We start from the raw sequence: 20,683 nt of genomic DNA, 5'->3' as shown, positions 1-20,683 counted from the left end.
CGGGGCCGTTGGAGCCTCTCCCGGAGGCGGAGGAGGGATTCGTGCCGCTGGAGCGCTTGTCTCTACCCCGTCGTGCTTCCCGGCTCTGCGCATGCGCACGCGCACATCGGGCGGCGGTGGGGTTGACCTCACACAGGCTGCATTTCCCAGGGCGCCGGGCACGTGGGGTCCCCCCGGCTTTAGGATCCGGCAGCCCCGGGCTCCGCCCGCCCCCTCGCGGAGCTGCAGCCTCCAGGTACCGGAGCGAGCCCCGGGGCCGGGCGGTGACTCTGCCCCACTGTCCGGCGGGGTGGTGGGGACCAGACCCTCGGGGTCCTTGCGGGCGGGGGCGGCCGGGCGGGGGGGGAGACCTGGGGAAAGGGGCGGAGGGAAAATGTCGGCGCAGCCCGGACATGGCCGGAGGGGGGGGGAGAGAAGGGCCGGGGCCCCCCGAGGGGCGGGGAGGGAAAGGGGGGGCTGAGATCCACAGCTACAGACTAGGGACCGAATGGCTCAGCAGCAGTTCTGCGGAAAAGGACCTAGGGGTGACAGTGGATGAGAAGCTGGATATGAGCCAGCAGTGTGCCCTTGTTGCCAAGAAGGCCAATGGCATTTTGGGATGTATAAGTAGGGGCATAGCGAGCAGATCGAGGGACGTGATCGTTCCCCTCTATTCGACATTGGTGAGGCCTCATCTAGAGTACTGTGTCCAGTTTTGGGCCCTACACTACAAGAAGGATGTGGATAAATTGGAGAGAGTTCAGCGAAGGGCAACAAAAATGATTAGGGGTCTGGAACGGATGACTTATGAGGAGAGGCTGAGGGAGCTGGGATTGTTTAGTCTGCAGAAGAGAAGAATGAGGGGGGATTTGATAGCTGCTTTCAACTAACTGAGAGGTGGTTCCAAAGAGGATGGTTCTAGACTATTCTCAGTGGTAGAAGATGACAGGACAAGGCGTAATGGTGTCAAGTTGCAGTGGGGGAGGTTTAGGTTGGATATTAGGAAAAACTTTTTTACTAGGAGGGTGGTAAAACACTGGAATGGGTTACCTAGGGAGGTGGTAGAATCTCCTTCCTTAGAAGTTTTTAAGGTCAGGCTTGACAAAGCCCTGGCTGGGATGATTTAATTGGGGATTGGTCCTGCTTTGAGCAGGGGGTTGGACTAGATGACCTCCTGAGGTCCCTTCCAACCCTGATATTCTATGATTCTATGCTGTAAGTACCTGGTTACTTATAGCATTTTCTGGTAGGATGGATAAAGCAATGTCAAAGAGCCAAAAGCACTTTTTAGGGCGAAAGGGCTTATCACGTCTTTGCTGTCTAGGGAGCATGCCACCGGCCAGGGCTTGCAGTCTTTCAGGAGTGGTATGCTAGATTGTATTTAGTAATGTCAAAATAAAAGGTCAATATCCAATGAAATCTTGCGAACATTATACATGTAAACCCTAATGCTATTAAAACAACATGGTATTAATACTGATTCTATACTGAAATTAAAATTATGAGATAAACGCATGAGAAATGAACTGACACTAATTTCCGTTTCTTAATGCCTGAAATTTTGACACTTGCTCACACCATCTTTTTTTAAAAGCAATGCACAGCGCACAGTCAAGTTAATTCATGAAAGCCCACTAATTATTGACTGATTTGTGTTGCATAAGCATCTGATTAAGCACCTAGTTAAACCTGTACCACTGTAAGTGGAAATGCATCAACACAGCTTAGCTCCAATGTGTTTAATTGTGAATGAAAAGTTTCTAAATTAAGTAAATGGTAGAATGGTTACTGGGGAAAATACACAGAAGTGCCTCTACCCAGTCCTGTTGACTTCTTGTCCCAACGCCCCATGAGTTCTGGCTTCCTGGTCAATTCAGCTCCCAGTCCCACATCAGCTGTGCCCTCTCCCAGCCTAACCCCTTTCTACTGCAGTTTTTCATCCCCCTTGTCCAGGCAGGGGGTTGGCGCTGCAGTCCCTAAAGCACCTGCTTTAATCACTGTCTCACGTACTGGGGGTATTTAGATTTCAGGGAACGATTTATCAGAGTTACTGACTCTGGGAGGTGGAAGAGAGGAGAGGCTGAGAGGGAGTTTTCTCACCACACTCTGTAGGGCCATGTTCAACCCTGGTAACCTCCATGTTACCTCATCTTCCACCCTCCCCCTTGTGTCTCTGCTCATGTGTCAGAGTGTCACCTTCTGATCAGAGAACCATAGAATATCAGGGTTGGAGGGGACCTCAGGAGGTCATCTAGTCCAACCCCCTGCTCAAAGCAGGACCAATCCCCAACTAAATCATCCCAGCCAGGGCTTTGTCAAGCCTGACCTTAAAAATATCTAAGGAAGGAGATTCCACCACCTCCCTAGGTAACGCATTCTAGTGTTTCACCACCCTCCGAGTGAAAAAGTTTTCCTTATATCCAACCTAAACCTCCCACACTGCAACTTGAGACCATTACTCCTTGTCCTGTCATCTTCTACCACTGAGAACAGTCTAGATCCATCCTCTTTGGAACCCCCTTTCAGGTAGTTGAAAGCAGCTATCAAATCCCTCCTCAGTCTTCTCTTCGGCAGACTAAACAATCCCAGTTCCCTCAGCCTCTCCTCATGAGTCATGTGTTTCAGTCCCCTAATCATTTTTGTTGCCCTCCGCTGGACTCTTTCCAATTTTTCCACTCCTTCTTCTAGTGTGGGGCCCAAAATTGGACACCGTACTCCAGATGAGGTCTCACCAATGTTGAACAGAGGGGAATGATCACGCATCTTGATCTGCTATCAATGCCTCTACTTATACAGCCCAAAATGCCATTGGCCTTCTTGGCAACCAGGGCACACTGTTGACTCATATCCAGCTTCTTGTCCACTGTCACCCCTAGGTCCTTTTCTGCAGAATTGCTGCCTAGCCATTCGGTCTCTAGTCTGTAGCGGTGCATGGGATTCTTCTGTCCTAAGTGCAGGACTCTGCACTTGAGCTTGTTGAACCTCATCAGATTTCTTTTGGCCCAATCCTCCAATTTGTCTAGGTCCCTCTGTATCCTATCCCTACCCTCCAGCGTATCTACCTCTCCTCCCAGTTTAGTGTCATCTGCAAACTTGCTGAGAGTTTTCAATCCACACCATCCTCCAGATCATTTATGAAGATATTGAACAAAACCAGTCCCAGGACTGACCCTTGGGGCACTCCACTTGATACCGGCTGCCAACTAGACATGGAGCCACTCATCTCTACCCATTGAGCCTGACGATCTAGCCAGCTTTCCATCCACCTTATAGTGCATTCATCCAGCCCATGCTTCTTTAACTTGCTGGCAAGAATACTGTGGGAGACCGTATGAAAAGCTTTGCTAAAGTCAGGGAATAACACATCCACTTCTTTCCCCTCATCCACAGAGCCAGTTATCTCATCATAGAAGGCGATTAGATTAGTCAGGCATGACCTTCCCTTGGTGAATCCATGCTGACTGTTCCTGATCACTTTCATCTCCTCTAAGTGCTTCAGAATTGATTCCTTGACGACCTGCTCCATGATTTTTCCGGGGACTGAGGTGAGGCTGACTGGCCTGCAGTTCCCCAGATCCTCTCTTTTCCCTTTTTTAAAGATGGGCACTACACTAGCGTTTTTCCAGTTTCAGCAGCTGTTACTGTGCATGCTCAGTGAGAGCTCCAGCGGGGTTTCATGGGCCCAGGCCTGTACAGCGCAGCTCACCTAAAACCAAATTCCATCTTAGCATAGATTAGGGGCTTGATTCTGAGCCATGGTTGTTGTTTTCCCTCGTACTTTAGTGATAGGCCCTAACAGCAATGGTTGGGTTTGCATAGGTGTGTTTTGGGAGTATTGGGTCATTGTTCACGTCACTCAGATTTAGGGTTACATTGGTGAGTACCTTATCTCTGCATTTCCTGATTATTACAAGTTTGAGTTTTGCTGATCTCTCTTTTGGAGGGGCACCAAACAGCTCTGGGCAACTTTAAATCCTGCATTCATTAAGTTTTTTTGTTAGTGAATTTCCTAGCTTTTTGCGCAGAGCAATGTTGACTGGAGGAGTTAGCAACCCTATAGGCAGTTGTGGGTTTCACACAAGTTTGCAATCAGATGCACAGAGAAGTGCAATGACTTACCCAAGGTCACCCAGCAGGCCTGTGGCAGCCAGGAATAGTCTCTGTCCAGTGCTCTCTCCACATAGGTGCTGGGTGATTCTGAAGTGCTGCTCTCCCCGCCTCCTCCCCCATACCTTTTGTTAAGGTGGAATGGGAATAACAGTCATGGTTTCAAATGTGTCTCTCTCTCTGCCACCTCCTCCTGCTGCCACCAGTTCTAGCTCGGCCTCCCCTTCTTGTCCATCGCCTCCAGCCCTCTCTTAGCTCTGTAGGAGCCAGTAGCTGTCTCCTGTCCTAGGCTACTTCACACATGTATTACAGGCAGCAGTGTAAGGTATGGCGCATGCCACCTTGGTGATGTAGCCTGAGCTGCACACTGAGCTGGGCCCTCACTGCTTCTTCCAGATGGGCTCCCTGCTCCAGCCATGCCCTAGCTCTGCCCCTCCTCCAAACAGGCCCCCTCCCCTATACACTCTGGCCTGCCCTTCCACCCCATACACGTGTAACATGTGCCTTTAAATTATTCATATTTTGGATTTCAGATGATTAAATTTTTGTTACCTTCAGCTTCACCATCTTCCCCTGCCCAGCCCGGTTTCAGGTGTTTGGTGGTGCCCCGATGGTTTTCCATTGATAGTTTGGGAGAGAGCAAGGCTGGTCTCTTGAGCGTTGCGTTACCTTACCAGCTGACTAGGGAGGAGTGACGACCATAGTTCCCTCTAAAGTCTGCACCTGGGCGGCCGCGCACATGGGAATGAAGGGCTGCATACCTAATAAGTGGAGCTGCACAAATGTGGCTCCACTAATTAGGTGCCTTCTGGACCGTGGAGAGGATGCGGAAGAAGGTGAGGTGATGGGGGAAATAGGGGTAGGTGGGGGGAATAGGGGGTGAGTGAGGTGATGTGGGGGTTGGGAGTTTAAGGTGTCCCAACTTCCAGCCGGGCTGCAGTGGCAGGGAGAGGAGAGATTTGGACTCTCAGCAGCCCCGGTTGGGCTGCCGGTGCCAGGGAGAGACAGGAGGCTTCCCCAGCCCCAGGCTGGGCTGGGGGAGCAGGCTGCACGGGGGTTTGGGGTGCCAAGATTTTGGGCGGGTTGCTAGCATTTTGGAGCATGCGGGGGATGTGGCTACATGGGAGGTGGGGTGCTGGGGAAACTCCATTGTCCGATTAATGCATCAGAGCAAGGTCAATCCAAGCACATCTTTCCTTTACTTGTTGTTAAGGTAACTATGAGTCTGGGGTGAGGAGCTGGTATTAATTACCACCTGATTATTGGTATAATTACAAGATCTGAAATATCCCAGGAATAATCTGATGGGGAAGGAATAATGTGGCACCCCCGCTATTTTCCACTGTTTAGAATTATAGAGCAAACACAAAAGAGTGAATCCTCTGCGGTTCTAAACCAAAATATTTTTCACCTAGTATTAGCAGGGAAAGATTAAGACCTTGCTTTTGGCGATGTTGAGTTTCTGTTGACAGCTGGTGGACATCTGCTAGGAGATGTTAGAAAGACTGGGAAAAGATTTAATTTGACTGGAGGGAGACAGATCCAGAGCAGAGAGGTAAAGAGTGCTGAGGGATTCTGCATTAGCAGATCTTAATGCAGAATCTGACTTATGTTGGTGCTTTTTTTATTGTAAAGCATTTGGGCTGCTTTTGTAGATATGTGTAATTAATCTCTCCTCTTCCTAGAGTTCTGAGGAGGTTATATGAGTATTTTTAAAGAGTGCAGACTGCAGATTAGGTTGCAGTGAGGTCTTCATAAGTGCAGGATCAGGCTCTAAACTGCTGTCAAGTCCACACACTGAACAAACTGAAAAAACACTTTGATCTTTCTGTTGTAGTGATCTGATGATAAATTACAGCAATCCAAGGTTAAAAGAAATACATCTGTGATTTTATTTTGATTGTTGTGGCTTTAAGAAGCTGGTTTCTTGCTATTTACTCTCTCTTAGATACTGATCCTGCAAACAGTTATGCCTCTGGAGGGCATCCATGCATAGGCGTTTGCAGGATTGGGGCTTTAGTGAATGAATATTGGCGCAAAAGCATGTGGCTAGGCCTAGCTCATGACATTGGCATGGTTACATTTCAAACAAAGTTTACATGGGTGTTAATGGCTTAAGGTAAGAAAGACAAGGATTCTTTTAACAACATAATTCTTTTGGAGTGTTGTAGGTATCTGAAAACTGTGATCTTAATGATTTTTTAAAAAAATCCTATGTTTACTAATCGATACATGGTAAATAGTTAAAACTGGAAGAACTTGACAATGGGTGCTGTTTATTTGTTTGGTCCTTCAATTAGAGTTGGATTCCAGAAAAGTTATTTGCATTACGTTTTAGAATTTGTTTGGGGAGAGGTATTGGAAACCATTAAGGCCAGATCTTTGCTATCTGGTATAGTTCCGGATCTTCAGAGTACTCCCATTGACTCAGAAGTAGGAAGCACTAGGTGTGGTGTTAGGAGTTTTGTAGGATGAAGACCTTATTGCAAGCTCTTTGACACATGGCTTTGGAGTTTGCCGACAGATCCCTGCTTCAGTGTGCTTCAGGGCTTCTACTCTTCAGTTTTTGAGTTGGTGACACACACACAATGTGAAGACAGGAGAACTTTGCCTGTTTCTGCAGGGCTCTGTTGCACTTGCACAGCGTGGGTCCTGGACACTCATTTAAAATACCCATCACCAGCCAGTTGATGTTTTACTTCCCTTCATATTTTCAGTGTTGTCACTTGTTTGTTTGTGGTTTTGTTTGCTGTCTGTGTTGCTTTATTACTTCTTTTTACTGTTCTCAGTGTGTGATGTATTCATCAAATTAAGAATTGACATCCCACAGATGGTATAAGCCTGAGTGAATACCTTTTACTCTCCTTTCCAGTATCAGAAAATATTGTATTAATATTTGCGATGAGAGCATGACTATTTATGCATAATTTAACTGGGAATTGGTCCTGCTTCGAGCAGGGGGTTGGACTAGATGACCTTCAGGGGTCCCTTCCAACCCTGATATTCTATGATTCTATGATTCTATGATTTCTAGTTGACTCATAAATTTGTTTAGCATCTTAAAGCTGGGCTGTGTGTGCAGATAATATGCATGCAAGAGAGATAGTTTTGTGAACTGCAAAAGTCGGTAGCATGCTAGTGTTTTGGCAGATGCTTCATTTTTTGAGAGCAGCTTTCCCTGAAGATTTTGTGGTCTATGGTAGGAGGAGGTTATTAAATTGGGCCTCTGGTGCATGTTTTTTATGCTTTTGCTTAATGCCCATGACTGTGTTTTATTTCTATAGCTGTTTTCAGTAGGCCACATTTTGTCCCTTGTTTTAATATTCTTTCTTCTTCTTCCATACCTATGAACTGTTTAAAAATATATTTATATCTAGGATTTTTGTTTGAACTGGTGGCTCACATCCACACATTACCTCAATATTGGTGGAGCACATAACAAAATTCATTCCGCACATGGATGGAACAAATTAGAGGGAACATTGGTGATGACTCCCTCTTGGGTGGATGGGCCAATTCTGGGGCCCATTACCTCTTGGTGATTGATTTCCATTCCAAGTCCATAAAGTTGATTTTCAATATAAATGCTTTGTTCCTTACATACGCCCCATTCGTTGATCTCTCAGTCATTGTGAGTCTTGACCAGTTACGAGCTTTTTGTAGATGCCTCTGTCACGGAGTCACTGGGTCAGTCCTCTGGAACTACTCTGTATGAAGCCAGTCAGGACTCTGGGGGAGCCTCCTCTCTCTGAGCATACTGTTTCCAGGGCAGAAGCTTCCACAGCTTCGACCTTCCTGGGTCTGACCTCAGAGCATTCAGCATCCCTTTCCACAGTGTGTGCTTCCTGCAGCGAGTCCGCCCGGACGGGGCTCCTGGGGAAGCCAGAGGGCCCTACACCCCAACTCTGCAGTCAGACCTGACTCTCAGCCAGCCGGTAAAAGGTTTATTAGGCGACAGGAACACAGCGTAGAACAGAGCTTGCTATCACAAAAATCAGTGACTTTCAGCCAAGTCCAGCTTGGCAGTCCTGGGACAGACGCCCTGGACTCCCCCTCTTCCAGTGACCCAGCCTTTGTTACAGCCTCACATGCTCTCCCCTATGGATAAATACCCTCCCAAGAGATGTTTGGTGTGATGGGTTTGTCAGGTCTCAGGTGAGAGCTGCTGGCAAAGACCAAGTGACCCTTTGCCAAGGGATCTCTGTGTCACTGTCTGACCCCCGTAGGCCAGGGAGAGAACAACTTTCTGCCAATGGCCTTCAGGACGGGGGCTGAGTTCACTGCAGTGCCCCCTCGTCCCTCTCCATTTCCCTTCTTGGTGTGCTGTCTGGGATGCTGTCCTGCTTCCTGCTCCCCAGGACACCCCGTATCTACTCCATGTGCCAGGCTTCTGCCAGCCCCCAGTGAGAGGCCATCCAGCCCATCAAACTGATGCCAAAGTGCTGGGCCTCAGGCCTTCTGGGGTGCAGAGAGTCCAATTGCCCCCTGCCCCAGGGGTGCTACAGGGGCATGTCCTTCTAGTGCATCAGGGCTCCATCCTCTGGCTGAGACCTCAGGGCACTTTCTTCCTCTCTTGGGTACCAGGTGAAACCGCAAAAGAACTGACTGTCAGCAAACAAGAGTAAATAAAGGAATGAAAGAAAAGAAAGTGTGTGTGGGGGGATGGGGGAACTGTGGACAGATCCCATCAGGATATGGGCCTCTCTTACTTCTGGGAGCCCTGGGAGCATCTCAGTCACGTTCTGAGTTTACTGGGTCTCAGCGCAAGTTTCAGCCTGCTCCCCCTTTGAGCTCCGGAGATCCCCACCCTCCCTCAGTGAAGGCCAGAGCCCTGAATGCTGCCAGCCCTCACCTTGGGGCTGGAGATGCTCCACAAACTGTTCCCTTCCCAGTGTTTCCCCCCTTGGAGTAGAGTAGGTCTCTCCTGTTAACTCCTGCTCCAGTCCTGACAGAATCATAGAATCATAGAAATGTAGGGCTGGAAGGGACCTCAATAGGTCATCTAGTCCAGTCCCCGGCACTGAGGCAGGACTAAGTATTTTCTATTATAGGCCATCCCTGACAGGTGTTTGTCTAACCCAGGGGTTGGCAACCTTTCAGAAGTGGTGTGCCGAGTCTTCGTTTATTCACTTTAATTTAAGATTTCGCGTGCCAAAAATACATTTTAACGTTTTTTAGACTGTCTCTCTCTAAGTCTATATATTATATAACTAAACTATTGTCACACGTAACAAGGGTTTTCAAAACGTTTAAGAAGCTTCATTTAAAATTAAATTAAAATGCTCATCTTACACCGCCAGCCCGCTGCTGGCCCAGGGTTCCGTTCACCCAGGCCGGCAGCGGGCTAAGTGGGACCCGCAGCCAGGACCCCGTCCGGCAAGGGGCTGGCAGCCAGAACCCCAGACCGGCAGTGGGCTGAGCGGGGTCAGAGGCCGGGACCCCAGACCAGCAGCGGGCCGAGAGGCCCAGCCTGCTCCCACCCAGCCCGCTGTCGGTCCGGGGCTCCGTCCTCCGTCCCCTGCCGGCCAGGGCCCCGGCCGTCAGCCCCTCCCAGCTCGCCGCCGGCCCGGGGTCGTGGCCCTGTCCACATAGAGTGGGTACCTACCTTCTCCCTGGTTCTAGCCATTCTCCTCTCTCTGCACTGAGCTGAGGGTGGGAGTATGCTGAGAACAGGGCTGGGGGTGAAGGATCAGGCTGGGGGTTGGGGTGTAGGGTCTGGCCAGGAGTTAGAATGAGGGAGGGGGCTCAGGGTTGGGGCAGGAGGTTTGGGTGTGGAGTGCTTACCCGGACAGCTCCCATTTGGTGCGAGGGGTGCAGGTGGGAATGTGTGTGTGGGCGGGGGGTTGTGCAGGAGCTCCCATTTGGTGCGAGGGGTGGGGTGGGGATGTGGAGGGTGCAAGAGTCAGGGCATGGTGTGTGGGGGGGCTGGGTATGTGTGGGGGTGCAGGAGTCAGGGCAGGGGGCTGGGGTGTGTGAGGAGTGTGCAGGAGTCAGGGCAGGGGGCTGGGTATGTGTGGGGGGTGCCAAAGTCAGGGCTGGGGTTTGGGGAGCGGGACAGGGGTCAGGGCACGGGGCTGGGAGTGTGTGAGGGGGTGCAGGGGTCAGGGCAAAGTGCTGGGGGGTGTGGAGGGTTCAGGGCAGAGGGCTGGGGGTGTGTGAGGAGGGCTCAGGAGTCAGGGCAGAGGGCTGGGGGTGTGTTGAGGTGCTGGGGTGAGGGCAGAGGGCTGGGTGTGTGTGAGGAGGGTTCAGGGGTCAGGGCAGAGGGCTGGGGGTGTGTTGAGGTGCTGGGGTGAGAGCAGAGTGCTGGGGGGTGTGGAGGGTTCAGGGCAGGGGGCTGGGGATGTGTGAGGAATCATAGAATCATAGAATATCAGGGTTGGAAGGGACCCCAGAAGTGTCATCTAGTCCAACCCCCTGCTCGAAGCAGGACCAATTCCCAGTTAAATCATCCCAGCCAGGGCTTTGTCAAGCCTGACCTTAAAAACCTCTAAAGAAGAAGATTCTACCACCTCCCTAGGTAACACATTCCAGTGTTTCACCACCCTCTTTGTGAAAAAGTTTTTCCTAATATCCAATCTAAACCTCCCCCACTGCAACTTGAGACCATTACTCCTCGTTCTGTCATCTGCTACCATTGAGAACAGTCTAGAGCCATCCTCTTTGGAACCCCCTTTCAGGTAGTTGAAAGTAGCTATCAAATCCCCCCTCATTCTTCTCTTCCGTAGACTAAACAATCCCAGCTCCCTCAGCCTCTCCTCATAAGTCATGTGTTCCAGACCCCTAATCATTTTTGTTGCCCTTCGCTGGACTCTCTCCAATTTATCCACGTCCTTCTTGTAGTGTGGGGCCCAAAACTGGACACAGTACTCCAGATGAGGCCTCACCAATGTCTAATAGAGGGGAACGATCACGTCCCTCGATCTGCTCGCTATGCGCCTACTTATACATCCCAAAATGCCATTGGCCTTCTTGGCAACAAGGGCACACTGCTGACTCATATCCAGCTTCTCGTCCGCTGTCACCCGTAGGTCCTTTTCCGCAGAACTGCTGCTGAGCCATTCGGCCCCTGGAGGAGGGTTCAGGGAAGGGGGTGTGGGCTGGGGTTGTGGGGGTGCTCCGAGCCCCCTACGCTGAGCAGCTCATGACAGGGGACTGGAGGGGATATGCCAATTCCACCCCCTTCTGCAAGCTCCCTGGAGCAGAGCGCGTCCAAGGGCCACGGCAGGGAGGGAGAGGAGGAGGGGCAGGAACCCAGCATGCTGGGGGGAAAGGCTGGGGGAGGGGGAAGCTTGCCTGCCCTGCAAGGAGAGAGCGGTGCATGGGGGGGCGGGGAAGAGCGGGCCGGGCCGGGCTTTTAATGGCATGCTGCTGTCCGCCGGAGTCTGGCAGACAGCAGCGTGCCGTCAAAAATTGGCATGCATGCCATAGGTTGCCGACCCCTGGTCTAACCTGTTCTTAAAAACCTCCAGTGACAGAGATTTCACAACCTCCCTTCATAATTTGTTCCAGTGCTTAGATATCCTTACAGATAGGAAGGTTTTTTTAATGTCGAACCTGAATCTCCCCTGCTTCAATTTAAGGTCTTTCTGTCCTGTCCTCTCCTCAGTGGTTAAAGAAGAATTTATCACCCTCTTCTTTATAACAACGTTTTACATATCTGAAGACTGTTGTTATGAAGAAAAGAGAGGAAGGGTGGGATGTATAGGAACAGGATGGCTTGTGCGTGTCATAAGGACTGTGCTCATCAGTCTCATGCCCAATGGATCACTGGGGGCTTTCCTCCATTTCATGTTAGCCTGCGGGGGAACTGGGTGCTCATGGAAACAAATGATGATCGCTGGCTTGAGCCAAGCCTACAGCAGACAGCTTCCCAGCTGGATCAATAGAGTAGCCAAATCTCTTCACTCCTGGCCTGCACACACCACATACTTCAGTCTTAGGCCCCCTCAAACAGCTCTGCCAATATAGTTCTGCTCTGACCTCCAACCCTTGAATACTCCAGGCCTGGACCCCTCTCATCAACAGGGCCAGCAATTTGCAGCAAACAGTGCAGTGCTTTTGTGATGTGGATAAAATGTTCTCTAAGAACTGGGCTTAGAATGCTGTACAGGTTTCACTTCATCCCTCCCTACAATGCTTAACCCCACTGCATTGGGTGCCCATATTGACCTATGCTGAATACCGGACACCTAGTAAAATTACTCATATTCAAGCGAGTTTAGTGGCTATCAATCAGAACTATGCAGTACAAACGTTCAAATTAACATCAAGCTGACTGAGCCCCCGTTAAAAAAAATTCTGCGTAATTGGATTCTTTTTATTTACCTTCTTATCTTTGAGGCTTTAGGGTTCACACAGGGAGGGGTGACACTCTTCCCCCCCCCACTCCTGTATAACTTCCTCATGTGGGGGGTGACCGACCAACCCCACCCTCCCTGACCAGGGCTCTCCACCCTCCATGCCTGGCTGGGCCCCTGGGACTGACCCGCCTCTCCTGGTACCCGGCACCACATCTTCCCGAGGCAACAAGTGAGGGGACACGCAGGGTCACATACCCTACCTTCCCCAGATTTCTGCCAAGGCTCACAGCAGAATGTGGCCAGCAGCAGCCTTTCGGCACACTGCGGGAGGGAAGGGACAGGAGCTGCTCCCAGCCGCAGAGGATGACCTGGTCTGTGCCTTTGCAGAGCTCAACTCTTCCCCGCACCTGTCTGTGTCTGGAAGCAGCTTGTCCCCTCTCGCCCACACAGTGCGGAAAGGCAGTTAACGCCTCCAGGCTCCTGCTGGCCACCGCACTGACATAACCCAGCGGCCTCCTGTCCTCCCCACCCCAGCTCCAGCACAGGCAGGAAGCGGTTGAGCCCTAAGCATGCCTTGTGCACCTGGGAACTTGACTGCTGGGGGTTCAGCGAACCCGGCCAGAGAGGTGGCTCAGCAGAGGAGGGTGCCATGGGGACAGAGCAGCCCCATGCTCCCTGGGGTCAGGAGCCAGGGCAGTGTGGGAGGAGGCGAGTGAAGAGGGTGCTAAGCCCCTGCCTAAGGGGCTGCGGCGGAGCCTGCAGGTTCAGGGCATGAACAGGCTGGAAATCACTTCTCCCCCGCCCCCCATTCCAGAGCTTAGCTGAGGGGCAGAGGTGCTTCCCATGCCAACACTGTGCAGGGCTTTGGCAAGTGCAGGGCTCAGCTCCTCCTGGCCAGCGCCCCGGGCTGAAGAGGAAGGGGCCTGGTGTTGGTGAGCTTAGTACTCTGACCAGGGGCTGGTTGTCTGCACAGCATTGGGAGCTGTATGCGCCCCACTAGTGGGGATATGGAGGAGCAGCAGGTCTGGGGGGGGCGAGGAAGAGGGGCAAAGCAGGGAGAGAACAGCAAGAGGGGAGCACTTACAGGGTTGATGGGTGATCAGAAGAGGTGAGATGTAACCGGCTGCCGCCTGGCACCTGCCCGCACAAACCGGCCACCGCAGTGCGCAGCCAGTGCCGGCTGGTGGCCGGCGAGCAGAGATCTGGCCAGCAGCAGGACCCACCAGTACTCTGGGGGGTGGGGGGAAGAAAGACAGAAAATGCTGGACTATTTGCCCATTTTTAAGGAAAAGTCGGGACACCTGCAGGGAGACTTAAATACGGGACTGTCCCTTTAAAAACAGGACATCTGGTCACCCTACCACTACACCACCCTAATCTCCTCCCCCACCTACGGATCTCATTGTAAGAAGGAATGAAAGCATCTAATCCCCCCTCCTGTTCCCCACCCCATCCCCTTTACATTTCTTGAGAACTGCTGATGCAGTCTGATCTGGCTGTGCTGCTACCTGCTGAGAGAAACAGGCATTGCCTCCCCTTGCTTCACATTTTTACTGGACATGTTCCTGTCGGGGCTGTAACAACATGAGATAGCCATATACTGAAGTGAGCCCTGAACCCAGGTCGCCAGGGCTTGTGCATGGATTGCCATACAGATTGTCTTTCCTGCAAGAAGATAAGGACCAGAACTGGTTTGGGGATGCCAGGGTGAAGAGAATTAAAGTACCTTGAAGAGGTGGTTCTCAGTGGTGCTTTTCTTTAGGATCCCCAGCTCTTTCAGCTTCTGTCCCATATGTTTTGCAGGTGTGGAGGGGCTGGGCCAGTCCAGACTAAAGCAGCAATTTAACCTCCTCTATGCCAGCATGGGGTTTATGTAGCCCTTCACAGGCACCCAGGCCCAGGGAATGGCCCCCTATCAGCCCCATGCCTGATGTGGTGGGGCGACCCATTGGCAGCATTGCCTTTGAGGGTACTGCTCCCTTCTGCTCCTACTCCCTCCTCTCCCCTTTACTACAATCACAATGCCTGTCACCTTCACTTCCTGAGGAGTGACCCGCAGAAGGTGTGTTTTGTTATCCCTTTCCCTACCCCCCCAGGATCCATTGTGCACCCTCTGTCACTCACCTCTGTCTCAGGAGATGAGGGAGGTTATGGGGTGTGGGTGATGCTATGCTGGAGATCCATCATCACTGAAAGAGTGGCAGCCTTGACCCTCCTAGAAGGTTGTCGGGATGCCGAAGTGCACTCGAGGAGACCATTTGGCCCACACTGTGCCACTGTGAAGCCTGCTCTGCATTCCTGCACATTTCTGCAGGTGGCGTTGTGCCTGTAAGTCTCTGTAACTCTGTCTTCAGTGACTCGAGAGCATGAGCTCCAGCCTCAGGCAGACTGGTAAGAAGCAGGGCCCAAACCCCAAATTGGTTGTGAGATCTACATGTAGATTTCACCAACCAAATATGAAGTGTAAACGCTTCGGGCACTGTAACAGCATTAACATGGAATCACAGATGGTCCCCTTGAGTCATCCCATAGATCTCGCCACGCAGGTGAGCTCACCTTTGTGACAGATGGTCCCTTCCACCAGGGGTTCTCACCCTTTTTGTTTCTGAGGGTCCCCCAACATGCTATAAAAACTCCACAGCCCCCGTGGGCCACAATAACTGGCTTTCTGCATATAAAAGCCAGAGCTGGTGTTAGGCGGCCGCAAGCAGGGCAAGTGCCTGGGGCCCCATACATTGCTTAGGCTTTGGCTTCAGCTCTGGGTGATAGGGCTCAGTGCCCCAGACTTCAGCCCCATGCACTGGGACTTCAACTTTCTGCCCTGGGTCCCGGCGAGTCTAATGCTGGCCTTCCTTGGCAACCCTGCTGAAACCTGCTTGTGGCCCCACAGAGGTCCCCAGTCCCCTGGTTGAGAATCAGTGCCTTACACCTTGAATCACAGCAACATTCAGGTTACTGCCAGTCCCAAAGGACGAGGCACTTAAAGTCAATTAAATCTTAGATCTCAAGATTAGTAGCCAATCCTGTAATAACCTGTATTATTTATTTAAAAGGAAACGAGTTGTTTACAAAGTTAAAGCAGGTAATCAAAAAGATGCAGATGAGTTAAATTTCAAAAGGTAATAGAAGCTTCTATAATAAGCAAGATCTATGTATTCTTTAGGACTAACCCAGGCTAAGCAGCTGGGGATCTCTTGCTTATGTCTCGAAACTTTGCCCCCCAGAGTCCAAGCAGCAAACAGATAATCCGTTCCTTCAGTATGGGGTTTTTTAATCCCCTTCCTGCCATGTGCTCTGAGCTGCAAACTCAGCTAATGGAAAGTCAAGAGCACAACAACAGTCTTTTGCCTTCTTTAACATCCCGGAATAGTCTGTCTGGTGTTGATGGACCTTTCCTGCCAGGCAGGGTGTAATGCATTTTGTTGCCAATCAGCACTTCACATAGGTAAAGTCTCTCTCCTGTCTGGTGATTTACAGAGCCACAGAGGCTCACAATGCAGCGAGTCAGATATTAACCCAGGCAGCAACTCACAAACATTCAATAAAGTCTAAAAACATTCTTATAATTCTCAAACCAGTTTTAACAATACTAACACAGGTGAGCCAGACTGATTCCAGCTCTGTGTTTGTCCATGTTCAATTAAGACATGGGGGCGTTTGCAAGAGCTAACACCCCATCTGCCAGTGTCACAGGCAGGATGGGCAGGGATGGTGCCTCTGTTTGCCAGAAGCTGGGAATGGGCGACAGGGAATGGATCACTTGACGATTATCTGTTCTGTTCATTCCCTCTGAAGCACCTGGCATTGGCCACTGAGCTAGATGGACCATTGGTCTGATGCAGTGGGCCGTTCTTATGTTCACAGTCTGTATCAGTTTCAGAGTAGCAGCCGTGTTAGTCTGTATTTGCAAAAAGAAAAGGAGTATTAGTGGCACCTTAGAGACTAACCAATTTATTTGAGCATAAGCTTTCGTGAGCTACAGCTCACTTCATCGGATGCATTCCTGTCTGTATCGGGAGTATCTACTCATTTGGACTTACTGGGGAGCCACAGAAAGAGATACGATGTGCTGAGGCAAGAAGGCCCAGTCTCAGAGCCCCCTTGACAAAAGCTAAAACTAGGCCCAGCCCATGAAAGGGGGCACTCCCAGGAGAGACTGTATAAAGGCTGGAGCATCAAACAACTTTATAAACCTAAGACAGCTGCCTTGGGGAAAATGACAAGGAGAATCCCACAGTGACAACTTTGATTCTGCTCTTCTCTGGCCTTTGGTTCATAGAATCACAGAACTGGAAGGGACCTCGAGATGTTATCTAGTCCAGTGCCCTGCACTCAAGGCAGGACTAAGTATTATCTAGACCATCCGGGAGAGGTGTTTGTCCCGCCTGCTCTTAAAAATACCCAATGATGGAGATTCCACAACCTCCCTAGGAAATTTATTCCAGTGCCTAACCACTGACAGGAAGTTTTTCCTAAAGTCCAACCTAAACTGCCGTTGCTGTAATTTAAGCCCATTCCTTCTTGTCCTGTTCTCAGAGGTTAAGAAGAACAATTTTTCTCCCTCCTCTTTGTAACAACCTTTTATGTACTTGAAAACTGTGATCATGTCCCCTCTCGGTTTTCTCTTCTCCAGACTAAAGAAACCCAGTTTTCTCAGTCTTCCCTCATAGGTCATGTTTTCTAGACCTTTAACTATTTTTGTTGCTCTTCTCTGGACTTTTGCCAATTTGTCCACATCTTTTCTGAAATGTGGCACCCAGAACTGGACACAATACTCCAGTTGAGGCTTAATCAGCACAGAGTAGAGTGGAAGAATTACTTCTCATGTCTTGCTTACAATACTCCTGCTAGTACATCCCAGAATGATGTTTGCTTTTTTTGCAACAGCGTTACACTGTTGACTTATATTTAGCTTGTGATGCACTATGACCTCCACAGTACTCCTTCCTAGGCAGTCATTTCCCGTTTTGTATGTGTGCAACTGATTGTTCCTTCCTAAGTGGAGTACTTTGCATTTGTCCATATTGAATTTCATCCTGTTGACTTCAGACCATTTCTCCAGTTTGTCCAGATCATTTTAAATTTTAATCCTATCCTCCAAAGCCCTTGCAACCCCTCCCAGCTTGGTATCATCCACAAACTTGATAAGTGTAACAGAGAGACTCTGTTACTGGGAGGGTTTCACCCTGTCTCAGAGGGTTACACCCCGTGGGAGAGGGCTAGGTCTGTATTGGAATAAGGTCACTGTGCTTCACAGTGTGACTGAACCTCCTCCCAATCCCTCTCTGCGCAAATGCTCCCTGAGAAGGAAGGCAGGGACTAGAGAGGGTTCTTACACCAAACCCGTTGACTGGCTGATGATGAAGGGTGCCTCTGGGCGGGAGAGAGGCTACATTGAGGGTCACAGCAAACCTCTGAGGCAAACCCTAACCGCCTGGAAGCGCAGGACCCCCCGAGGCAAAGCCAGTGCTCTGCCTCGACAGGCACAGTGAAAGGAACTTAAACTGTTTTCTACAGCAGCATGGCTCAAGGGCATTGGCCAGTCTGGACTATATTGTCTTCTTTGCTTCTCTGTCCTAATCTAAGGAATTTCCAATGCTGTGTTTCAGTTGACAAATAAACCCTGCTATGTTTTAAAAGTCTGCCCAGTGTCACAGCAAAAACTTGCTGAGGTGCATTGAAGCATGAATGAGGAACAGTCTCTGAAGAGGAGTGTAGTTCAGCTTGAGCTGCTGGCAGAGCTCACAGGTTGAAATAGGAGTGTTGAACCCAGAGGCTTGTTAGGATATAGATATTCAGGCCTGTCTGTAAAGGCCTGTACTCTAAGAATGTAGGTGTATTCTTATCACTTGGCTAGTTATAGAGGTATAAAAGAAAGAATCAAAATCATGGTCTGCCGGTGTAAGGGCCTTCTCTTACTGTGACAGTCTGAGGCCCTGTTCTTAGGCTAAGGCCTTTGGCTAAGCAGCAGAGGCAGCCATAAGCTGGGAAGCCAACGGTCACATCCCCACATTCCAAACTAGTCACATTGAAATAAGGTGCTATTGGGCTGTTAGGAATACAATCCTGTCCTGATAATGCCTATCGCCTCCGGAGAAAGGGAAGTGCCTAGAAGATTTAAAAGGAAACTTGGTTTGATAGCATCCTGTCTGGCAAGAACTCACTTATCAATAGCTGGGATGTGAAATCCTCATTTCTGTGTTTGTTCTATCACTGTAGTCCCCATTTCCCTATTGTTTGTCTGTATCATCTCTGTCTAGTTCTGTGATTGATTCTGTCTGCTGTATAATTAATTTTGCTGGGTGTAAACTAATTAAGGTGGTGGGATATAATTGGTTAAATAGTCATGTTACAATATCTTAGGATTGCTTAGTTAAATTTCAGGAAAACGATTGGTTAAGGTATAGCTAAGCAGAATTCAAGTTTTACTGTATAGTCTGCAGTCAATCAGGAAGTGTGTGTGTGTGGGGGGGGAAATTGGAATCATAGAATCATAGACTATCAGGGTTGGAAGGGACCTCAGGAGGTGTCTAGTCCAACCCCCTGCTCAAAGCAGGACCAATCCCTAACTAAATCATCCCAGCCAGGGTTTTGTCAAGCTGGGCCTTAAAAACCGCTAAGGAGGGAGATTTCACCACCTCCCGAGGTAACCCATTCCAGTGCTTCACCACCCTCCTAGTGAAATAGTTTTTCCTAATATCCAACCTAAACCTCCCCCACTTCAACTTGAGACCATTACTCCTTGTTCTGTCATCTGCTACCACTGAGAACAGTCTAGATCCATCCTCTTTGGGACCCCCTTTCAGGTAGTTCAAAACAGCTATCAAATCCCCCCTCATTCTACTAAACTGGGAGGAGTGGTAGATACGCTGGAGGGGAGGGATAGGATACAGAAGGACCTAGACAAATTGGAGGATTGGGCCAAAAGAAATCTGATGAGGTTCAATAAGGATAAGTGCAGGGTCCTGCACTTAGGACGGAAGAATCCAATGCACCGCTACAGACTAGGGGCCGAATGGCTAGGCAGCAGTTCTGTGGAAAAGGACCTAGGGGTGACAGTGGATGAGAAGCTGGATATGAGTCAGCAGTGTGCCCTTGTTGCCAAGAAGGCCAATGGCATTTTGGGATGTATAAGTAGGGGCATAGCGAGCAGATCGAGGGACGTGATCGTCCCCCTCTATTCGACATTGGTGAGGCCTCATCTGGAGTACTGTGTCCAGTTTTGGACCCCACACTACAAGAAGGATGTGGATAAATTGGAGAGAGTCCAGCGAAGGGCAACAAAAATGATTAGGGGTCTAGAACACATGACTTATGAGGAGAGGCTGAGGGAGCTGGGATTGTTTAGTCTGCAGAAGAGAAGAATGAGGGGGGATTTGATAGCTGCTTTCAACTACCTGAAAGGGGGTTCCAAAGAGGATGGCTCTAGACTGTTCTCAATGGTAGCAGATGACAGGACAAGGAGTAATGGTCTCAAGTTGCAGTGGGGGAGGTTTAGATTGGATATTAGGAAAAACTTTTTCACTAGGAGGGTGGTGAAACACTGGAATGTGTTACCTAGGGAGGTGGTAGAATCTCCTTCCTTAGAGGTTTTTAAGGTCAGGCTTGACAAAGCCCTGGCTGGGATGATTTAACTGGGAATTGGTCCTGCTTCGAGCAGGGGGTTGGACTAGATGACCTTCTGGGGTCCCTTCCAACCCTGATATTCTATGATTCTATGATTCTTCTCTTCCGCAGACTAAACAATCCTAGTTCTCTCAGCCTCTCCTCATAAGTCATGTGTTCCAGTCCCCTAATCATTTTTGTTGCCCTCCGCTGGACTCTTTCCCATTTTTCCACATCCTTCTTGTAGTGTGGGGCCCAAAACTGGACACAGTACTCCAGATGATGCCTCACCAATGTCGAATAGAGGGGAATGGTCACATCCCTCGATCTCCTGGCAATGCCCCTGCTTATACAGCCCAAAATGCCATTGGCCTTCTTGGCAACAAGGGCACACTGTTGACTCATATCCAGCTTCTTGTCCACTGTAACCCTTAGGTCCTTTTCTGCAGAACTGCTGCCTAGCCATTCGGTCCCTAGTCTGTAGCGGTGCATGGGATTCTTCCGTCCTAAGTGCAGGACTCTGCACTTGTCCTTGTTGAACCTCCTCAGATTTCTTTTGGCCCAATCCCCTCCAGATCATTAATGAAGATATTGAACAAAACCGGCCCGAGGAGCGACCGTTGGGGCACTCCGCTTGACACCGGCTGCCAACTAGACATGGAGCCGTTGATCACTACCCATTGAGCCTGACA

General features: G+C 49.9%; 1 protein-coding gene across 3 annotated transcripts in view; it reads left to right on the top strand.

Annotated features, from left to right (window-relative positions):
- The window catches only part of LOC144258287 (uncharacterized), a 43,692-nt gene continuing 23,009 nt past the window's right edge, over positions 1-20,683 (top strand). The window contains exon 1 of one of the 3 annotated variants that reach the window (XR_013344654.1): positions 1-235. Coding sequence is in view for 1 of the 3 variants with exons in the window: in XM_077806747.1 (XP_077662873.1) it covers positions 92-116 (25 nt within the window). In the remaining 2 variants the exon portion in view is untranslated. Of the gene's footprint in view, positions 236-3,429; positions 3,525-20,683 lie in introns of those variants that run through there. The other 2 variants (XM_077806747.1, XR_013344655.1) reach the window with 2 other exon arrangements.

The sequence above is a fragment of the Eretmochelys imbricata genome, chromosome 28 (genome assembly GCF_965152235.1).
Source record: "Eretmochelys imbricata isolate rEreImb1 chromosome 28, rEreImb1.hap1, whole genome shotgun sequence".
Taxonomy (NCBI): Eukaryota; Metazoa; Chordata; order Testudines; family Cheloniidae; genus Eretmochelys; species Eretmochelys imbricata.
Note: the sequence above shows the minus strand (reverse complement) of the source record. Positions and strands in the feature narration are given on the sequence as shown.